This window comes from Vidua macroura, chromosome 4 (genome assembly GCF_024509145.1).
Source record: "Vidua macroura isolate BioBank_ID:100142 chromosome 4, ASM2450914v1, whole genome shotgun sequence".
NCBI classification, from domain to species: Eukaryota; Metazoa; Chordata; class Aves; order Passeriformes; family Viduidae; genus Vidua; species Vidua macroura.
In genome coordinates this window covers 26,094,161-26,112,579 of record NC_071574.1, presented here as the reverse complement: position 1 = coordinate 26,112,579, position 18,419 = coordinate 26,094,161, and the positions used below count along the sequence as shown (strand labels likewise).

General features: G+C 38.3%; 2 protein-coding genes across 2 annotated transcripts in view; one reads left to right on the top strand and one right to left on the bottom strand.

Annotated features, from left to right (window-relative positions):
• AIMP1 (aminoacyl tRNA synthetase complex interacting multifunctional protein 1) overlaps positions 1-9,241 on the bottom strand; it is a 32,029-nt gene extending 22,788 nt beyond the window's left edge. Inside the window, exon 1 of the mRNA XM_053976654.1 lies at positions 9,142-9,241. Coding sequence (XP_053832629.1) covers positions 9,142-9,143 — 2 coding nt within the window. The 5' untranslated portion in view covers positions 9,144-9,241. The remainder of the gene's footprint in view (positions 1-9,141) is intronic.
• Positions 9,242-9,522: 281 nt separating this feature from the next.
• TBCK (TBC1 domain containing kinase) overlaps positions 9,523-18,419 on the top strand; it is an 88,572-nt gene continuing 79,675 nt past the window's right edge. Inside the window, exons 1-3 of the mRNA XM_053976490.1 lie at positions 9,523-9,538; positions 13,210-13,444; positions 15,677-15,749. Of these exons, the coding sequence (XP_053832465.1) occupies positions 13,252-13,444; positions 15,677-15,749 (266 nt within the window). The 5' untranslated portion in view covers positions 9,523-9,538; positions 13,210-13,251. The remainder of the gene's footprint in view (positions 9,539-13,209; positions 13,445-15,676; positions 15,750-18,419) is intronic.

The window sequence follows — 18,419 nt, the reverse complement described above, 5'->3', positions numbered from 1 at the left end:
CAGCACGGTTTTAAAAATTCATAATTGCAGAAAGACATCAGATTTTGTCTTCCTTTCTCCCCAAACTGTGATTGCTGTAACTGGGGCTTTAAACAGTCAAACAACCCAGTTTGTTTTTTTTATTTTTTTCTTTTAGCTCTTAAATACAATTTATTACGCATTCCCTGTCTATAAGCTTCTGTGTGGTCAGTATTGAAAGGAATTTGCATAGCACCAAATTAGTAGACAAAGTTGCACATTTTTGCTATATGTTATTTCAACTCACATCTTCGGCACTGAGAAAGTCAGAATAACTGCTTTGCAGATTTTCAAACATCAAAATGTCTAACACAGTCCATCCAAGTAGGAATGTCAGCTCTGTGGAATGATTTGCTAGCTCTGGAGACTACAGTCCAACCCTTCTGGTTGCCAGATAAATCAGGCTCATTCCCAGCTGCAGACAGGTCCTTTTAGTAGTCCTAAGAGCCTACCCCTCCCAATTTTAAAGGGCTGTAAATAGTAAAAACACAGAAAACTTAACTTTTTCATACTGAAAAACACTGCAACACGAAAGAGATTTTTTAAACATATGATGGAACATCACACAACAAAAGGCCCATCCACTGTTATCAATTTTGAGACAACAGAATTAAGTTACTAATGACTATTTTTAAACGTGAAGACAAGCTGCCTTGAAAGGGAATGATGCACCAAAGTTACGAGCAAGTCATAACATTAATGAGACAGACAAAAATCAAATCTATGAGAAGCAATGAATGAGGAAGTAAGGCATACATTACAACATATAATGAATGAAATTGACTGGCCTAATTTGCATTAAAATTGATGTCTTGGATTGATATGGTAGAGCTCATTAGAAACTCAATAGTCAGAAGTAAAATTCATTTTCATTCAATTGCTATTTCAAGACTTTAGCTGATGCCACATTGTATTAATAAACTGCATCATACCTTAGCACACTACAGCTGCAACACCCAAAGGTTAAGAGTACTTGCAGCTTCATTCACATCCCTGATGTAAACTTGTGCTAAATGTCTATTCAGGGAGAAATTTCTACTAATGCTTGCCTCAGCCCAATTCTGAATCAACTTTGTGTTCTTTCCCACCTCTGAGGAGACACTCCAAGGACTAAACAAAGCAGAGACATGATCACCCTTAAGGAGTTCTGCCCAGGTTAAGACAGCAGTTAAGCATTTGGATGCGGTCTGTAACAAAATTTACACCTTAATTTATTACCCTGAGCAGTCTGCCTGGTAATTGAGCAGCCAAGGATGGCTCACAACACAGCTCAAGGAAAGCAATTTCTTTGAGCTGCTCGACTGAAGTCTCACCAGGTTCCACACCCACTGCATCTGCCAGGTCCCTGCAAGTGCCCTAGAGATTCATCTGGCTGGGCTTTGTAGTGCAGGCTGCAGTTTAAGTAGCAGCTCATATGCCAAAACAGTTGGACAGCCTTATGTATTTTTCAACAATGTTATTCTTTCAAATCCCACTGCATTAATATTTTAATAATACTATCAAAATCTTTCAGTAAATGATCACCACATGCACAAGAAATTCCCACAATAAATCCCAAGATGGAAAAGATGCAACACCCACAACACGCTGCCTCATTTCTTTGACTGTAATCACTGATTTCTAAACACAAAATACATCCAGATATTTGAAACAGAAACCTTACATCAAAAACTGACAAGGTTTTTTGTTCATTTTGTTTTTCTTTCATTTGGTTGGGTTTTTTTGTGGTTATACATAGATGTGTGTGCATATACAAATAAAAATATATATATAAAAAAGTATTTGCTATTCATGTCTCAAAGTATCCTCATAAAACTTCCCTGACAGGTGATGAACTTTACAATTACAGACACACACATATGTCTATAAATTCAGAAATTTAAGAGGACTCAGCTGCATCTGGACAAGTCTGCAAGGTCAGCATATGTCACAGGAACTCAAAGAATCTGTACTGTGGTTCACCCTCTAGGGTTTTACCGGGAAAGTAAAGTGAAAGCTTTAGATTACTGTTGTAACTACAGAGTAAACTACTCATAAATCAGAAAGAAGAATCAGAACTGCACTGAAAACTACCTGTTGATGCCATGTAGAACAGTTTCTTAGGCATTTTACTGATTTTTGTAACTTGATCCTAAAAAAGGCGAATATTAACACTACTTCCTTAATTTGGTGCAAGTAGAGCACTTACAAAAAGGAAAAGAAAGAAAGAGCTGTTTACACTCTCTCCCTAAGAAAAGTCTCAGTTGAGAACAGAGATGTATTTTTAAAATATCCCTCAAAATCTGGTATTCATCTTTTGGGTCTGTCATAGCAACAAGGATAAAAATCCTTGTCAAAAACCCTATCTGCTAAGAAGACACTACAAAAATATCTTTTCCTTAGAAACTTGAAGTTTGGGCCCTGTTCCATTTAAGTCCCTAATGCTCTTAATATCAGAAACCTGTCTGCTAGTTATCTTACATCATCCAAGTGTGTTAAAAAAGAACCTTGAAATTTACTACTTTTACATTAATATTAGCTTTTCTACATGTAAAAGTGGTATCTTGTAGCAGAGCTAAAGGAAAACAGGATTTAACCATTCCATTAAAACAAGTGTTCAGGTTAAAAATAACAATTATTTACTCACAAAAACACTGAGCAGACCTCATGCAGATGTATTTCGAAAGAATCAGTGTCCTCTAACTTCAGACACATTAGCAGCTGCTGGTATTTACTGAGGCAGAAACTTTAGGCATTCTTTATGTGGGGTAAATAACACCTGAAGAAAAAACTGAAAATGTGCATGTTTGTATGCACATCTATGTGTAACCAATGCAAGAATGGCAAACATCTTTTAATAGGGAGCAAAAAAGCAAAATTTTCAGGGTAAGAGCAGTCCTTGATGAACTTTGAGCCTGCAGCTGCAACACCTTATTTACACAAAAAAAAAAAAAAAATACATAACAAATAATTCTACTTTCCAATGCTGAATTTACTCACATAACAGGATGATATTTTAATGAAAACCTACAAAGATACTAACTAATCCTGTGCAGAGAAAATTATTTATTCAGTTGTGGAATGAAAAGTCTAAATGAACTTTTGTATCTAAAGTGGACTGACAACTAATCCTCAGCAGCCAGAAGCAGTTTCATGTCACTTCAAAACCACGTGCCAGCAGTATCTACCACTTCTTTGTAGTTGTATGCACTGAGAAGCACTTGGGGTTCACAGCTTTTAAAACTTCTAAAATGAAAATTATTTCCCTTCTTTTAATGCTGATCTGTGCAGCGGGAAATAAAAATACACAAAAGCAAACTAACTCCCTGTGCACTCATCTTGGATGTTGAGAGGGCTGATGTCAGTTGCTAAGACTGATAGTCTCTGACAGAAAAATCCCCCAAGTAGCTTTTGGGGAATAGCCATTTTTCATTTATGGATTCAAACTACAGAAACAAAAGAAGGTTTAAGACAAGTCAGCTAAATTCTCATTTTGCTGTGTTCCAAATTCTTCTATTAAAAATCCAATAATTTTTAAACAATTATTTTCAATTGACATATGTTGGTTTAATGACTTCAAGAGTGCTAATCTGCAGGTAAGTTTTCAGTAAAATGCAAAGGAAAAGATTTGTGTGTGCCTAGGTCTTATCACAAGCATTATTTTATAGAGGGTCATTTGGATGTGAAATTACTTACCCACTGCGATGCAGCAAGGGTAACTGAACCCCTAAGAAAAGATTAATTTCCCTGGGGTACGATTCAGTGTCATATCCTCGTTGGCAACAGTGACTTCCTCAGTGTGTGACTGTTACCAATTATTAGAGCCCTTGACACAGAAGGTTTCAAACCTTACAGTAGGACTAGCAGATGTGTTCACAGGGGTGAACTTAGGGCCTTGCCTCCAGAGCAGCTGCCAGCAAGCCAAATGCAATGTCTCTTGCATGCCATGCACCAGCTCCTGCATTCCTGGGGGAACAGCAGTCCCCAGCTCCCCCGGACAAATGAGCAGCTGAAATGATCTGTCCACTTATCTCGACAGTCTGAAACAAGATGCCACTACAAAGCTGTATATTAAACTGTAACTGAGATACACTCTGGGATAGAAATCAGATCCAATAGCCATAGATAGTTTCTGAGAGAGGGTCCTGAAGTCACAAACTAAGCTTTACACTATTAATTCATACTCAGCTATGTTGGGAAAGCTCCTGATGAGAAGGAAATGGAAATAGAAGTCTTTCATAATAGGTGGTTTTATGCCAAAAGATTGAAGCAAATGACCTCAAGAATACATGTACTAACTTGAGGCAATTTTTGATGATATTTAATGCATTACCATCTGCAAAGAATTCAATTTTCTCCTAATCCTGAATAGAATCTCTGTCAGCATTTAAGAATTCTGAGGAAAGAATGAGTTCTACATTAATTGTGTTTAGCAAATGATGATTAAATACAGTACATGTTGTTTTCTAATAGGAATGCTAGTTTAATGTTCCCTCTCTGCAGTTCTGGGAGTCAAAGAACAGTTTCTAGGCTGTTAATTTATATTAAGTGACATAAGAACCTAAGAACTGAGAGTCGTGAGGCACTGGCTGAGGATGCCCAGAGATTTGCATCATAAGCAACTGTTCCCTAGAAAGAACAGGAATCTGGCACACTGAACCTTGTAATCAAGACTGACAGCAATTGCCATGCCTGAAACCAGTTATAACTGCCCAGAAATTTCTAACAGTACTGAACTTAAAAGCATTTGCTAAAAGCACAGAGTACGCTCAGGCAAGGAATTTTTCCTATTTAAATGTAAACATGGATTTTTAAAAAGTTTAGGAATACAGAAATGGACATGGTGACAATCTCAAAACATTTGGAGCCATCATGCTACCCAAACAAACTAGCACATTTTTATTATGCTCAAAAAAACACTTTCTCTTGTTTCATCTATCAAATCTATTCAACTGACTGAAACCACAAGGGCTGTATTTTCAGGAGGAAAATACATTCCTGCAATATGTTTCAAGCTTGTTATGGACTTCATCATTAGAAAACTTTATGGCCCAAAAGGCATAAAGGCAACTAACAACTCAATCAATTAACACAACATTACATCACAAAAACTACAGAGAACAAGTCACCTGGGAGTCTATTACCCTGCCACACCTGTCTGCTCCAGTTTAAAGAAAAAAAAAGTTCAAAGTTCTCATTTCTCTAGAAAGCAAGTTTGAGGGACATAGGATGGAATAAGGGAGAAGCAAGTTAGGAAAGGCCTGACCAGCCACATTTTATTATAGGTAAACTGTCTCAGCTGCTCAAGAGGCTGCCCAAGCAATACTCACATTAAACTCACACATACTCAAGACCCCCGACAACTGGCACAGAGATTTGCCTTTGTTCAAATTCCCCTTTCCTGTCTCTCAACTTTTTCAAGACACTTCAAAGAAGATCAAAAAGCTTGAAAGAAATGCAGTTGTTTAGTCTACAGAAGAGAAGATAAATGGGAGACCTGGTCTTGTTCTTCAAAGACAAAGCAAGTTGGTACGAGAATGGGACTAAACTCTTCACCAGGTCTGATGCAGACATGAAAAAGAAAGCAAGATTTAAGTTTTGGAAAACTTTCAAGTAAGAGTAATAGACTGAACAGGCTGCCTTTGGAGGCTGTGGAATATCCATCACTGGAAGGTTTTAAAAACAGGCTAGGCAAACATCTGTCAGAAGTGATTAAGTTACAGTAGATGAGAAGATCTTTTGCTCCTCTTCTGCTAAGGTCCTTTTGTTACACTTGGTATTACAAACCCAATCACATTTCTGTCTTTTACATGCCTGTGTTTTATTTAACTTAAAAAACCATGCAATAAAAACCTACCCTTCTGTGATATTTCCACATATTCAAGTGTATTTATTTGGGACAACATAATAGACATGAAAGATTTGTTAAGTGTGAAAGCAGGATAAAGAAACCACCTGTGAAGTAAAATAGAAATGTATTAAATTTACACTCACTCTGAATAAATTGACCTCTAACATCATAATGCAGACAGCACTGCATTTTTTTGTCCTCTAAGAGAAAAAATTGTTAAACTGATGACTTACCGATCTGCAGTCACTTCAAGATTTTCCTTGAAGATTTTTTTAAGCACTTTTCCCCAAGCACAGTGAAATATAAAATTCAATATTACAAAATATTAATAGAAAAAAAGACAGCAGAAGGCTGCTTTGAGAAGTATCCAAATCTTTTTTAAACTATATTAAATGATGAGTAAGGACGGCTTCCATTGCACTGGAGGAAAAAAAAAACATTGGAGACCTTTTTCCTCCCCCTACTCTTTAATACTAATGTAACCATAGAAATGAAAAATAAACATTGATTTCCCCTCACCCCCAGCATGACAGGATATCAAACAGCAGAAATGTTTCTAGGTGAAGGTAAGATCTATACAGGTAACAGTTCAGGTGAACACATGGGTTTCTGGGGTCTCTGCTGGACTGACATCATATAACTCATACCACTGCAAGAAGGAAGAGGTGCCGTTTGCTTTGCTCACATCTGATGTTCCTACCAGCTGCCCTCTGTGCTGACTCCTCACTTTTGTCTATGTTGGCTAGCATTTGACCTTCTCTAGGTTTTAAGTAACACTCCCTTGGAAGAGACAAACATGAATTAACACCTGTGACATAAAGTAATCAGATCATAATCAGGAAACTTTAAAAATATTATGGTCAATATCAGATTTGTCTTTCTGTGACCAATGTGTCTTTCACCTGACCAATTCTTCTAATGACAACTGTTTTACATAATTTTTATTATGTAGGTATTTCCCAAGTCTGTTCATGGGAACTTGTAAAGTATGTGGGATTTGTAGGCACACATGAACTCAATTCTTCTTTTCATTCTTGGTCTAGACAGGTCTGGAATAGCATTTATCTCCTATTTTGCATCTCAAGATGTGTTTTTTCTTGTCAATTCCAGAACCACCCTTCAGTCTGATATCAAGCTTTTTCAGAGTAACATGACATCCATAAAATTATTTATTCTACTTTAATGGGGAAAGGGCAGGGAAGCTGAGAAACGGATAGGATTAAGAAAAATCCATAGACTGTTTAGCCTCCTTCAATAAAAAGCCCCTAGGTTAACTAGTAAATTCATACTAAATTAGAGTTACAACCATATTAAGGCTATATCATCATAGCTTTCTGCATTAAACTTATTTTTCAGATTGTTTTCTCACCCAAATGTGCTTCATTATCAGAAGCATCAAGTCTTCAAGGCTCTAGGTAACTCAAGTCCTATTATTCCAATCTGATGGACTATTTTACGATTTGCACAAATTTTTTTTTTTAGCAAATATCCTTTTTCATTCAATACCATTTTCTTCACACAATCGACTGCTTTCAGTCTGGAGAATGAGAAGTTGTTTCCTTCTCTCTTTACATTTAAAGGTGTAAAATAAACAAAGATACCTAGAGCAATGTATGGAAAATATGTATATAGTTACAACAGGAAAGAGACATTCTAGAGCACAAATTTGCTGAAACTAGTTTTAAGAATAATTTCTGCCTTCAACATCTTGGACCTTCAGGATTCAGTGGTGCTAAAACATCAAAGTAACTCACAAATATATTGCATAATGTTCTCATAAGTCAAAATTACTGCAACAGGAATATACTGTTAAGGAGTGACAGGCTGGAGAGGATGTATTATGATGAAGCTGTATTGATAAGCAATGACCCTTGAGGCTACCTATAAATATACAACACTGCCCCACTGCAAAAATTAAGTCAAAAAAACCCCAAAGCTAAAACTCCCACTTTATCCCCATCTGTCAAAGTTCTTTCCGTTAGTCATTTCTAAGGCCTTATACCTTTTAGTAACATCCAGTATTAAAAAATCACGTTTCAGACTTTGGTTTTGCTTAATTTTATAGAATTTGGGCTTCCTTTCCAACAGGGTGTAATAAAATTTAAACATAACTGGAGGATAATGTAACAAGTGAATGGTAAGGACATACCAAACCAGGAGGTTGTATTTAATCCCTACTGCCTCATCTTCCTGCAGATTTCATCTAAGTATCCTGAATCCCAGAACTATTTGTGAAAAGCAATGACTTTGCTTAAAAGAAAATAAAAATCTCTGAGTTAAAGAGGAAGAGCAAGAAATGCAAGTATTACTCAGTTTGTAGTAGTATTACTTTATTTTGCCAGCTGCTAAACCCAGCTCAAAACCACTTATTGATGAGCGCCAGGTACATATAGAATGTACTGATATAGATTGATTTAATACTGATAGATACCCAACAGATACGGCGCTTCAGGAGTGGTGCCACATGCTGGGCGGCTGTGCCGGCAGCACAGCCATAAGCTCATCCCTGTCGATCCGATGCACGCATCGCTGCACAGAACACGTGCTGTATGCTAAACCTTGTACCTCTGCTAGGATGGACCAGATACCGGGTTATACCCGGATCTTCACTCAAGGCGAAAGCATAACGACTGTTATACTATTAACCAAAAGTGAGGCAGCATCTGCGTTTCCTTTAGTAATAGCAAACGTCAGTGGATACTCCGTGCATGCACTTTCCAGGCTAATACAGCATCGCCTCGCACAGCCCCCCAGCCTCCACCGCTTGCAAACGCTCATTCCAGCGACAGCACTGAATAAAGGACCACAGCCGCTTTGAGATGAACGCTTCACGTGCGGCCGCGTCCTCCACGCAAAGCGCGGGATCTGCATTTGCAAAGCCGCCCTACAGCCCTGCAGCTCTGGGACAGCCAGAGGGCACCTCGAGCCCCGGCATCAAATCCCCGGCACGAATCGAACCACCACCGTAACGCCGCTTCCGGCGGCTCGCCGCTCCGATCCTGCCCCTCCGCCGCGGGGTACTGCCCCACAAGGGCGGCCTCCCTACGACCACCGCCACGGGGCACCCGCGCTGCGCCGCCGGCTCGCGGCAAATTAGCGGGGCCCCGCCTGGCTCCCACCCGCCGCAGGGAGCTCGGCCCGGCCCGGCCCGGCCCGCGGGGCAGCCCCAGGGCACCCGTAGCGCCGTTTCCCAGAGGCTGCCGAGGGAGCACCGAGGCGAGGCCAGCGGGGCGCGGAGACGGGCGCCGAGCCCGCGGTGAGCGCCGAGCCCGCGGCCGCGCCGGGACACTCACATGAACCGAGAGCCGCCGCCGCTGCCCGCCCGGGGAAGAAGGACCCGCTCCCGGGGCTGCTCCAGCGAGCGCCTGACGTTTGCAAGCGGGCGCTCGGGAGAGCCTCGCTCCCCCCGACAAGCGCAGGGCTTGGGCGCCCAACGCGTCTTTCCCGGAGCACTGTCAGAGCACGCACAGACACGGGGAGAAGGGTGTTAAACTCTCTCTCCCTCTCTCTCTCTCTTTTTTTTTTTTATATTGGGTTTTTTATTTTATTTTCAAGAACTCGAAAAAAAAAAAATAAGAAGCGCAGGCACTGTGCAGGTCGCCCCTATGGCCCTACAGCGAGCGGCTGGCGGGGAGGAGTGACATCACCGGGGGCGGGCGGGGTGGGGCCGGGGCGGCGGCGCTGGCGCAGGTACCACCGGAGCCTTTCCTTTCCTCTCTCCCGCCCCTCTATCCTTATCCTCATCCCCACCCCCTTCCCCTATCCGTGTCCTATTCCCCATCCCCATGCTCCTTTCCGCATCCCCATTTCCCCTTCCCCATCCTCTTCCCCGTCCCCATTTCCTCTTCCCCGTCCCCTTACTCCTTCCCCCTGCCCATTCCCACCCCGTCCCCCCATCCCCTCCCTTTCCCCAGGGGGTCTCTGGCCCGTGAGTCTGTAGCAGCACAGGGGTGATCAGGGCTCCCAGCATGTCTTGTGAGTCCTTTAGAGAAGCGGGTAAAAGTGATTTCTCTGGTGGCAGGTTTAGTTCCTGAACAGACGTGTGTGTCCGATAAATCAAATGGTGACAAACCCCATTTTAAGTCTTCATTAGGACACTGATGTAGCAGAATTCAACTTTTCTTCAATACCTATCCTGCATTTTAATAAACTTTGTGAAATCACTCATTTCAGGGTTTTTTGTGAAGTAGCAACACTAGTTAGAATCGTGTATTCTATTTCAGTTATTTTATCAAATTAATAGTTACTGTAGTTGTAGCAGGAATATTTCAAGACTTAAGAGCAAAGTTATTTTGTGGAAGAATTTTTTCCTATGAAATGGCCCACTTTGTTTAACATGCCATGATTTAATGGAGAAGTGTTAAGTATAGTATGTTTAGATTACCTGCTCTCCTGAAATTGCTCTCAATTGCTTTAAAAATAATTTAGTAGCAGTATAATTATCTTTTAATTCAGAAAAGCTGCCTTCATAAGGTAAGGAATATTTACACCTGAGTACTCAGGAGGCATTTAAGTAAGTAGGCATTTCAAGTTCCTAATGGGGCTACTTGCCATTATTTCTGGATGTGGATGCTTTGGAAATTTATAGATGCGTTTCACTGGAGGGGCTCATTCAGGTTGGTCTCTTTGTATGTGCAATATTTCCTTCTGAGAATCAGATTTATTATGTTTTTACTTTTCCCTAAGGGCAAAGTTCTTAGTGTCCCTTAACTCAGTCACCTTAACACTGCTGCAGTGAAGAAGTTGGAAATGATGGTTCTAGAAAAGGCTGACTTCTGAAGAAAAAAAAATCTTTTCTCTGAGAGCAGTAGATATTTGGAGGAGCAAATAAATTGCTCAATAGGTGGAGTTCCACTTTGTATTTTATTTCTTGTTTTTGGACATCAAAAAGCTACCTACTGCAAGATTTTCACAATAGTGCTAATCTGAATATTGAACAGGAATTTCTAAAGGTCTTTAAAGGTCTTTTTTTTTTTTTTTCTGATTTTGCTGAGAATGTTGTGAGTGTTTTTGTGTACTATAAAAGTTTATAAGGGGCATTCGGATGAAGGTAGGGAGCTGAGGAAAGCTGTTCAGAGGTGGGATGCAACAAATCCACTCCTGGACTTCTAATCTTTATGCTAGGCATGTTTCACAGTGTGACAGACTGTCTCTTATATATGGAATAAATGGTGCTTTGGAAACAGTGACTCAGTAATTTTAGATTACACTAATAAGAAAAGTTTTCACTTCCTCTTCCACCCTTACTGGTTTGGATTATTAGAATTGAATTTCCAGAATTCAACCCGAAAATTGAATTTCCATTAACTGGTTCTGGTGTCAGTTTAAAATAACAAACCTTTCTTCTTCTCTTCCTGTTTTTATTTCAACGTTATGGGGAAGTTCTGAAGGATAAAATTAATTCCTTCAAATCATAAAATTAATGCAGTATGTGTCTATTCTATATAGTAAACATGAGTTTGAGGTGTAGAATTGTGTGCATTGAAGAAAGGACAATGTGTTGCACTCTCATTGTTTATAGTGTTTATAGTTCTGCCAGACTTTAATGTGGAGTGAAAAAAAGATGACAAAAAATAAACCTCCTCAATTTAAAAAAGTCAGAGAAGAGCTTTTTTTCAGATGAAGTTTTAAAATATCTATATTTTTCTATATCGTTCTTTTTGAATTTTGAAATGTCACTAAGTCACTAGAGAAGTGTTGAGACTGAAAAATGTTTGTTAAAAAAACCCTTTTCATTTTACCTGTAATACGTGTCCCTTTGTAAAGGTGGTGGAAGGCTTAAGGTTGGGGTTGTTTTATTTTTCAACTCAGTCTCTGGAATTTATGTAAACTGAGAATTAAGGAGCAATCAGAGTTTGACTGTGAGGGTAGCAATTGACAGAACTGGCTGCTGATGTCAGAGAAAACCTTTTTCATTGCTTTCATAGATTCCCTGTAATTAACTCTGTGGTAAGAGAACATGTTTTATTGTATACATGTTAAAATTCTTTATTGATTCCTTTAGGTGGGTGACAGGAAGGGTTGCTTGCTTATCTCATGTCTTGCTTTTTGCCCATCTGGTTTCCAACCAAAGGGGGCGAGTGATAAGTGTGCGGTTGCCTACTTGAACAAATTCCAGATGCTGTAATTCCTCCTTGTAAGCCAAGTGATCTGGAAAGCAAGGAAAGTTTAATCACTTAAAATGGTTACTGAATTGATGGGATTTAACAATTATTTTTATTAAAATTCCTTTCTAAGTGTCAGCTGAATGCAGGTACAGTGTGTTAGAGAAGTACTATCTAACAGTATTTTTCTACAGTAAAAATGAGAACATTTTATCTCAGTAAATATATTGTACACTACATATTTACCTTTTTCGAGACATGATGCATCTTGCTGCTAGGCATAATCTTACTCCCCCTCCCCTCCACTCTAATCTTAATAACTTGGTTTTCTTCTATTTTAGAGCAAGCATTAGAGGATCATTGTACCAAGCAAGATTATAATTTAATCTGTAAACTAAGCTATTTTTTTTCTAAGTGTTTAATATATATTTTCTTTCTGATGTTGAGTAATTTATTTGGCAGATGTTTTTATAGGAATGGGGGTTCTTATTATAAATGCACACTTACGGGTTTCCAATTGGAACCTGCTGCATGCCAGTAAATCTTTGTGCTTGCACTCTGTCCAATTGATGGCTTTCCAGTGGAAAATTCTAACTGTAATGTGCATTGTTGACATCCTAAAATAAATCATCTGCAAAAAAGTATGAAATAGTCATGAGATATGAAAGTATTGTATCTTTATAAATAAGACTTTTAATACAAATACTAATATAAATATTCCCATGGTCAAACCTGTTTCGGATTTTTCTTCCTTTTTTAAGTTTGCTTCCTTAACACTATACATTCATATTCCACATTATTTATTTTTTTATTAGAATGTAAAAGTACTTATCTCATGTCTGTGTTTCTTCAGGGGAAAAAAAAACCCACAAGTGAGATCAGTCTTTCATGTTTGCTTTACAATCCTAAGTCGGACTGTATTAGTTAAAACAGAAGGTATCTTTCATAATATCCATTTGTATAGACCTAGTAAATATGTTTAGTATATAAGGATCTTTATGCAACCTGTATGGAGTTGCTGTCAGTTGGGATTCACAAATAAATTCAGTATTTTTTTACTGGGAATTCTGTGCTTTGAACAACATTGTTCCCTTAGAAAAAGAATAATTTTGAGACCAAATTGTTAAGTCTTCTGTTTCTCCTGTGTGACTTCCTGAAGGGGAAAAAAAAATCTTAATTGCATTATTTTGTAAACAACTAGTAATCTGTGTCTGTATCTTTTGCTGATAAATTTTTACTCTGTGTTCTCTATTGAAGGAACACGAATTGCTCTGAAGGGCTTAAGATTGTGTGAAAAAGATGTTTCCTTTAAAAGACACTGTGATGGGTGCCTCCACCTTCTTTGCCTCAGCTCTGCCACATGATGTCTGTGGAAGTAATGGCCTCCCTCTAACACCTAACTCCATAAAAATTCTGGGGAGATTTCAAATCCTTAAAACAATCACCCATCCCAGACTTTGCCAGTACGTTGACATTACCAGAGGTAAACATGGTGAGTATCTGTTTAATAAGCAAGTTTTTTGTATGATTACGGTTTTGGGTTTGGGTTTTCTTTGGTGACAATATATTTTAAGGTGACTGAGCAGAATACTGCCTTCAAAGCACCTGCAAGTGGTCAGTTTTCAGTCTCAAAATTCCTGAATACCTTTGCTATGACCAGCGGCATTGGCTCTTTTCCTTCCCTGTAGACTCAAAGCGAAGATTAGTTGTCTGTCCTGTCTTGTCATGTTACACTAACAAATAAAAGCTTAGAACTTCCTTCTTTTTATACCTCACTGAAATTCCTGAACTCAATTGCTCTGCCATGTCTGTGTGTAGAATATGGAGATACATGTATTTTTGATGGTGAACTCCTACACCCATGTTCTAATCTTGTGAACATTTTCATGTGATAGCTAGGTTTCTTATACTTAGCAGCTGGTGTCATTATCTCATGTCTTGGCTGTAAGCTTCCTGTATTATTATATTTTGATTTCTTCAAGATTTCTCCCACTAGTGGTTACTTTATTCTAGTACAGTTTTGAAAGTTTTTTTTCAGTACCTGTTATTTTTAGCTCAAATAAATCTTAAGGTTCTTTCTTTCTGCTCTAGATATTCTGTTGCAAGCTCAGCAGGACTACAGCAGTTAATTTCCACAAAAAGGCTGCAACACCTGTGACAATTTAAGTCATTGCCACCTTTAACTTTTAAATCAACACTGTTCTCATACAAAAGTGCATTGTATGTATTTGATTAGCTACAGGGTCTCATAAAGTAGGGCAAGTAATTTTTTTCCCTTTTAGAATGCAGTATGATGGAATGTTTCAGATTTTTATGAAATTAGGATATTGCCAACTCCAGATACTGAAGTATTCTGTAGGTCAGGGAGTTCTTTATGTGTTTTCCTTTGCCCTCAAACATGTAAGTTTTCACTTACGCAGTCAGGAGGTCTAGAAATTTTAATAGTTTTCATTTGTATTTACTAGTACTGCTTGAAAAAATACCTGTGATTTTCTTACAATATTGTTTGTGATGAAAGATTGGGAAGTATTAACTAACATAACATTTAATATATAAAAAATAAATAGTAAAACATGGCCTTTTTGATTACAAAGGGTAAATGACATGAAGATTTATGTGTGTGTACAAAAATGAAGGAAAAAGTTCCTTCTTATAGTTGAAGTAACTTGAAGGATAGTAAATAAAATGTCTAACCATGAAGTCAGGAGAATGTTCTGTTTTAACAATGGTTAGAATGCCAGCTAATAATTTTGATTATAATATGGGAAATTTGGTAGTATATTGTATCATTTTGATACTGGCAGAACTTTCCATGTGCCAGTTCTATGCCTAATGATTTAATGTTTGTGCAAATGTCAGTTTCTACTCTTGCACAGAAATGTGAGAGCAGACTAGGAAAACAGTGCAAATATAAATTAGATGTATAAATTCCCCCACAGAAGGTTTTCAAAGGGGGAATATAAAAATAAAAGAAAAACATTCAGATTGGGTTTTTTTGCAAAATTAAACTTTTTAAAGATCTGTGCTAGCATTGTAGATGGCAATCTCAAAATTTTTTCTTCCAAAGCAAGCTTAAATGCAAAGCTGCTTTGGGAGTTTCCTCACATGCCCCTGTAGCATCTTACACCTTTGTCTTTTTGTACTGTGTGGTTGTTGTCTTCAGTGCAACAATAGTTTTGGTTTTCCTTCCATATTCAGGGGCAGCCCATCCATTTTTAGAGCATCCCTACAGCTCCATGTTGGGCAAGAGGTGCTAGAGCTGGCAATGTGCTCATTGGCCTGTCAGGACTGAAGCTCCTGTGCTTATGCCGAGTCCCTTTTCTCAAAGCTGGGCTTCCTTTGTCTCTCTTCATCAACCCAGCCACGTATTTCTGCAAATTTATATATACTTATCTTTAAGACCTCTGTTCTTCAGTTGAATCTGACTGACATTGGCTGAGGGCTTTGGTATTTTTTAGGAGATTACTGGATGCTTGGATGGTTGGATCGACAGTGCTTTGCATGAGGAAACTGGGAAGATAATTTCCTGTATTTCATAAATAAAAAATAGTGGTGTTATCCATAAGCTGTACATCTTGTAACATTTAATTATGTGGAATTTTCTGTACAATGTATGTCCAAATCCTTCAACATCTGCCAAATAGGTAGAAGAAGTCTCTACTCTCAGAGTTTCGTTTGGATTCCAGTCCTCTTATCCTATTTTTTTTTTTTTTTTCTGAATTAGAGAGACTGGTTGTGGCAGCTGAACACTGTGAGAAGAGTCTGGAAGATTTGCTACGAGAAAGAAAGCCTGTCAGGTGAGGTGTCAAGCTAATGCAAATCCACTCATCATTATTTCACATATCATCATGGCAAAATCCTGGACAATCTTTTAACTTTACTGGTTTATCTAAATTTTATTCTGTTAAACTCTCTTAACCTGAAGACATTGTTTAGCAGATAAAAATATGCACCCAAAGAGGGAGTACTCATTTCTGTGAAATTTTGTTATGGGGAACTTGCTTACAATTGAAAGAAATACTTTGTAACTCAGAAAATACTGTAGTTTTGGGGTTTCCTCTTAAAAATAAAACCAGACCTATGACAGGATATGGAACTTTCTAAGAATTAATGTGAAGGTTAAGAATGCTAGGTGATGAAATACAGCTTTCACTAGAACAGCTGGAATTTGGTGTGTGTTTTTTATTTGTAGAAATCTATTAATTTATCATCTAGAAAGTGGACAAGATGTCAGATAATATGCCCTGTGTTTGTGTTAGCATTTTGTGGGCTTGAACTTTTGTATGACAGTGTGTGTTGCAGAGGGCTGTAGCTTGAGGAATGTTAGGGAAGTACAGCTTCCATTTTTTCTTAAGATAAAGAGGTATTAGGTGTAAAGGGTTTTTCATGTGTGATATATAGTTCTTCACAAAGTTTTGCATCAGGTTCCTATTGTGCAAAGTTCCAGAAACAGTTAAAGCATCAGAAGCTCTTTTCAGTCCTTTTTAATTCGGTTCTCACACTGTTCTTTGAGCATGTGTGTCTTGGTGTCAGATGAGAAGCAGCCCAGACTGCCTGCTTCCTTCTAGACTGTTTTGGAGAAAGCTTCCATGTAGCTATTTTAATTTGCTTTGAATTGCATGATGCAGTATACTTACATAGATTCTCTGACAAAACTTCCTCACATAGCAGGTGTGGTCTATATGCACATCCATTATGCCCTTTTATACTAGCATGCTTTTGTGGCCTCCAGAAGGGTTTTTTAGATCAGTTGGTAAGGTATACAACTTCGGGTTTTGGCCTGCTGAAAGAAGTTACTTCCTTAGTTTGTGGTGTTACCTCAGCTCTTTGGGCTGTGGCTCTGTTAAAAGTAGTAGCACAAAGACTGGCTTTATTTTTTTCCTCTTGTCTTGAGAGAGTTTTTGCTGTAGTAAATTGTTCTACTCTTAGATCTTTCTTTTAATGAGCCAGTTGGGATTTCTTCTGGATGTTGTAACGTTTGAGGATAAGGGCTACAATATAGCCTGTATGTATATCCACAGTTTTTAGAGACATAAAAGTTTCATCTACTGTGAATTACAGTTTTTGCAGTAGTAGGATAAATTCTGTAAAGGATAAAGTAAAGGATAAATTATGTTCACTTCAAATGATGTTTCTTGCAAGACTGACGTTTTCCTTTTTCTATTCCTATGGAGACCTAGAAACTTCCAGAAATAAGTTGGGAGGACCAATTCCCACTTATTGGTTATGTGATCTGTCTATATCAATTACCTTTGGAGGGAATATTTGGCTATTTTATGAATTCTCATTACACTGGTCAGTGATAGCATAGCTGGCTACACATCCGGAGCTGACCCTTGTGCTATTGCAATTAATTCTTTAAACTGTTTATGGAATGTGAGAAACTGCTCTTCTGGTTTCTAGATTAATTTTCCTTATGCTTGCCAGTAACCTAAGTCCTTTGCACCTGTATTACAAGCTGATGTAAAGTCAGCAGGAAATCTTCTATTATGTCAGTGCTGAAATTCAAGACATTACATTATGGGCAGTCTATCATTCTATACATTTTGGAAAACAGGCCATACAGCTGTTTGGTAGTTGTTTGCAGTTAATCTTTGCTGAAGTCATGCATCAGGTGTAGCATACATTCCTTAATATATGAATTATATTTTAAAAAAATAAATGTAGTAATGTTCTTTCTTCAATTATCTTCAGACTTTCCCCAGGATTTCTAGTTCTAATAGATCAGTTGCATGTAAGGGCCAAGTACTGGAAATTAGAGCTTCAAGTGTTTGCTGCTGTGTTCTGTCACAGTGCAGAAAGTCATTTTACTGAGCATATCATCAAACGTTTGCTAGAAATTGGAGTTGTGACATATTCAAGAATTCATTCATTCATTACCTAACTATACTGTGTCAGCAGTCCCCAGGAATTGCAGAGATTGTTTGTCATTGTCCTCAAAGTTAACGTGTTCAACTTCATTTTCAAAGATTAATGCAAGTAAGTGTTTGGTAATTTATGGCCAGATTATTTTCTGCTTTGAGTGTTGCATATTTGGGATCCTGGAATAAGGTATAAGAACTCAGGTAAATTTTCCCTTCTGCTATAAAAAAATCTTATCAGGTAAATTTAAAGAACTCTCAAAGGGAGGAAATGAGTGTCAGCTTTTCACAATTCTTACCACAGGTAAGCAGGTACTGAAAAGGAATTTACTACAGCTCTCTAGTGTTTTGGTGGTTTTTTTTTTTCAGCAGATAGCCATGTGGACATAGTAACTGCAGTTAATGCTTCTAAAAGTGACATTAATCTCAGTTTTCTTTACTGTGCTTCCATTGGGCATCACTGTAACAGCAGGGGAGCTCTTTTGGAGTTGTGTGCCACAGGAAATTCAGGCTGCAACCATGGATTAGAGGGTATGATAAGAGTAGGATAAGAATTTTAGGTATTGATATCCCATTTTTCACCAGACTACTGTCCACTGTCTTCCC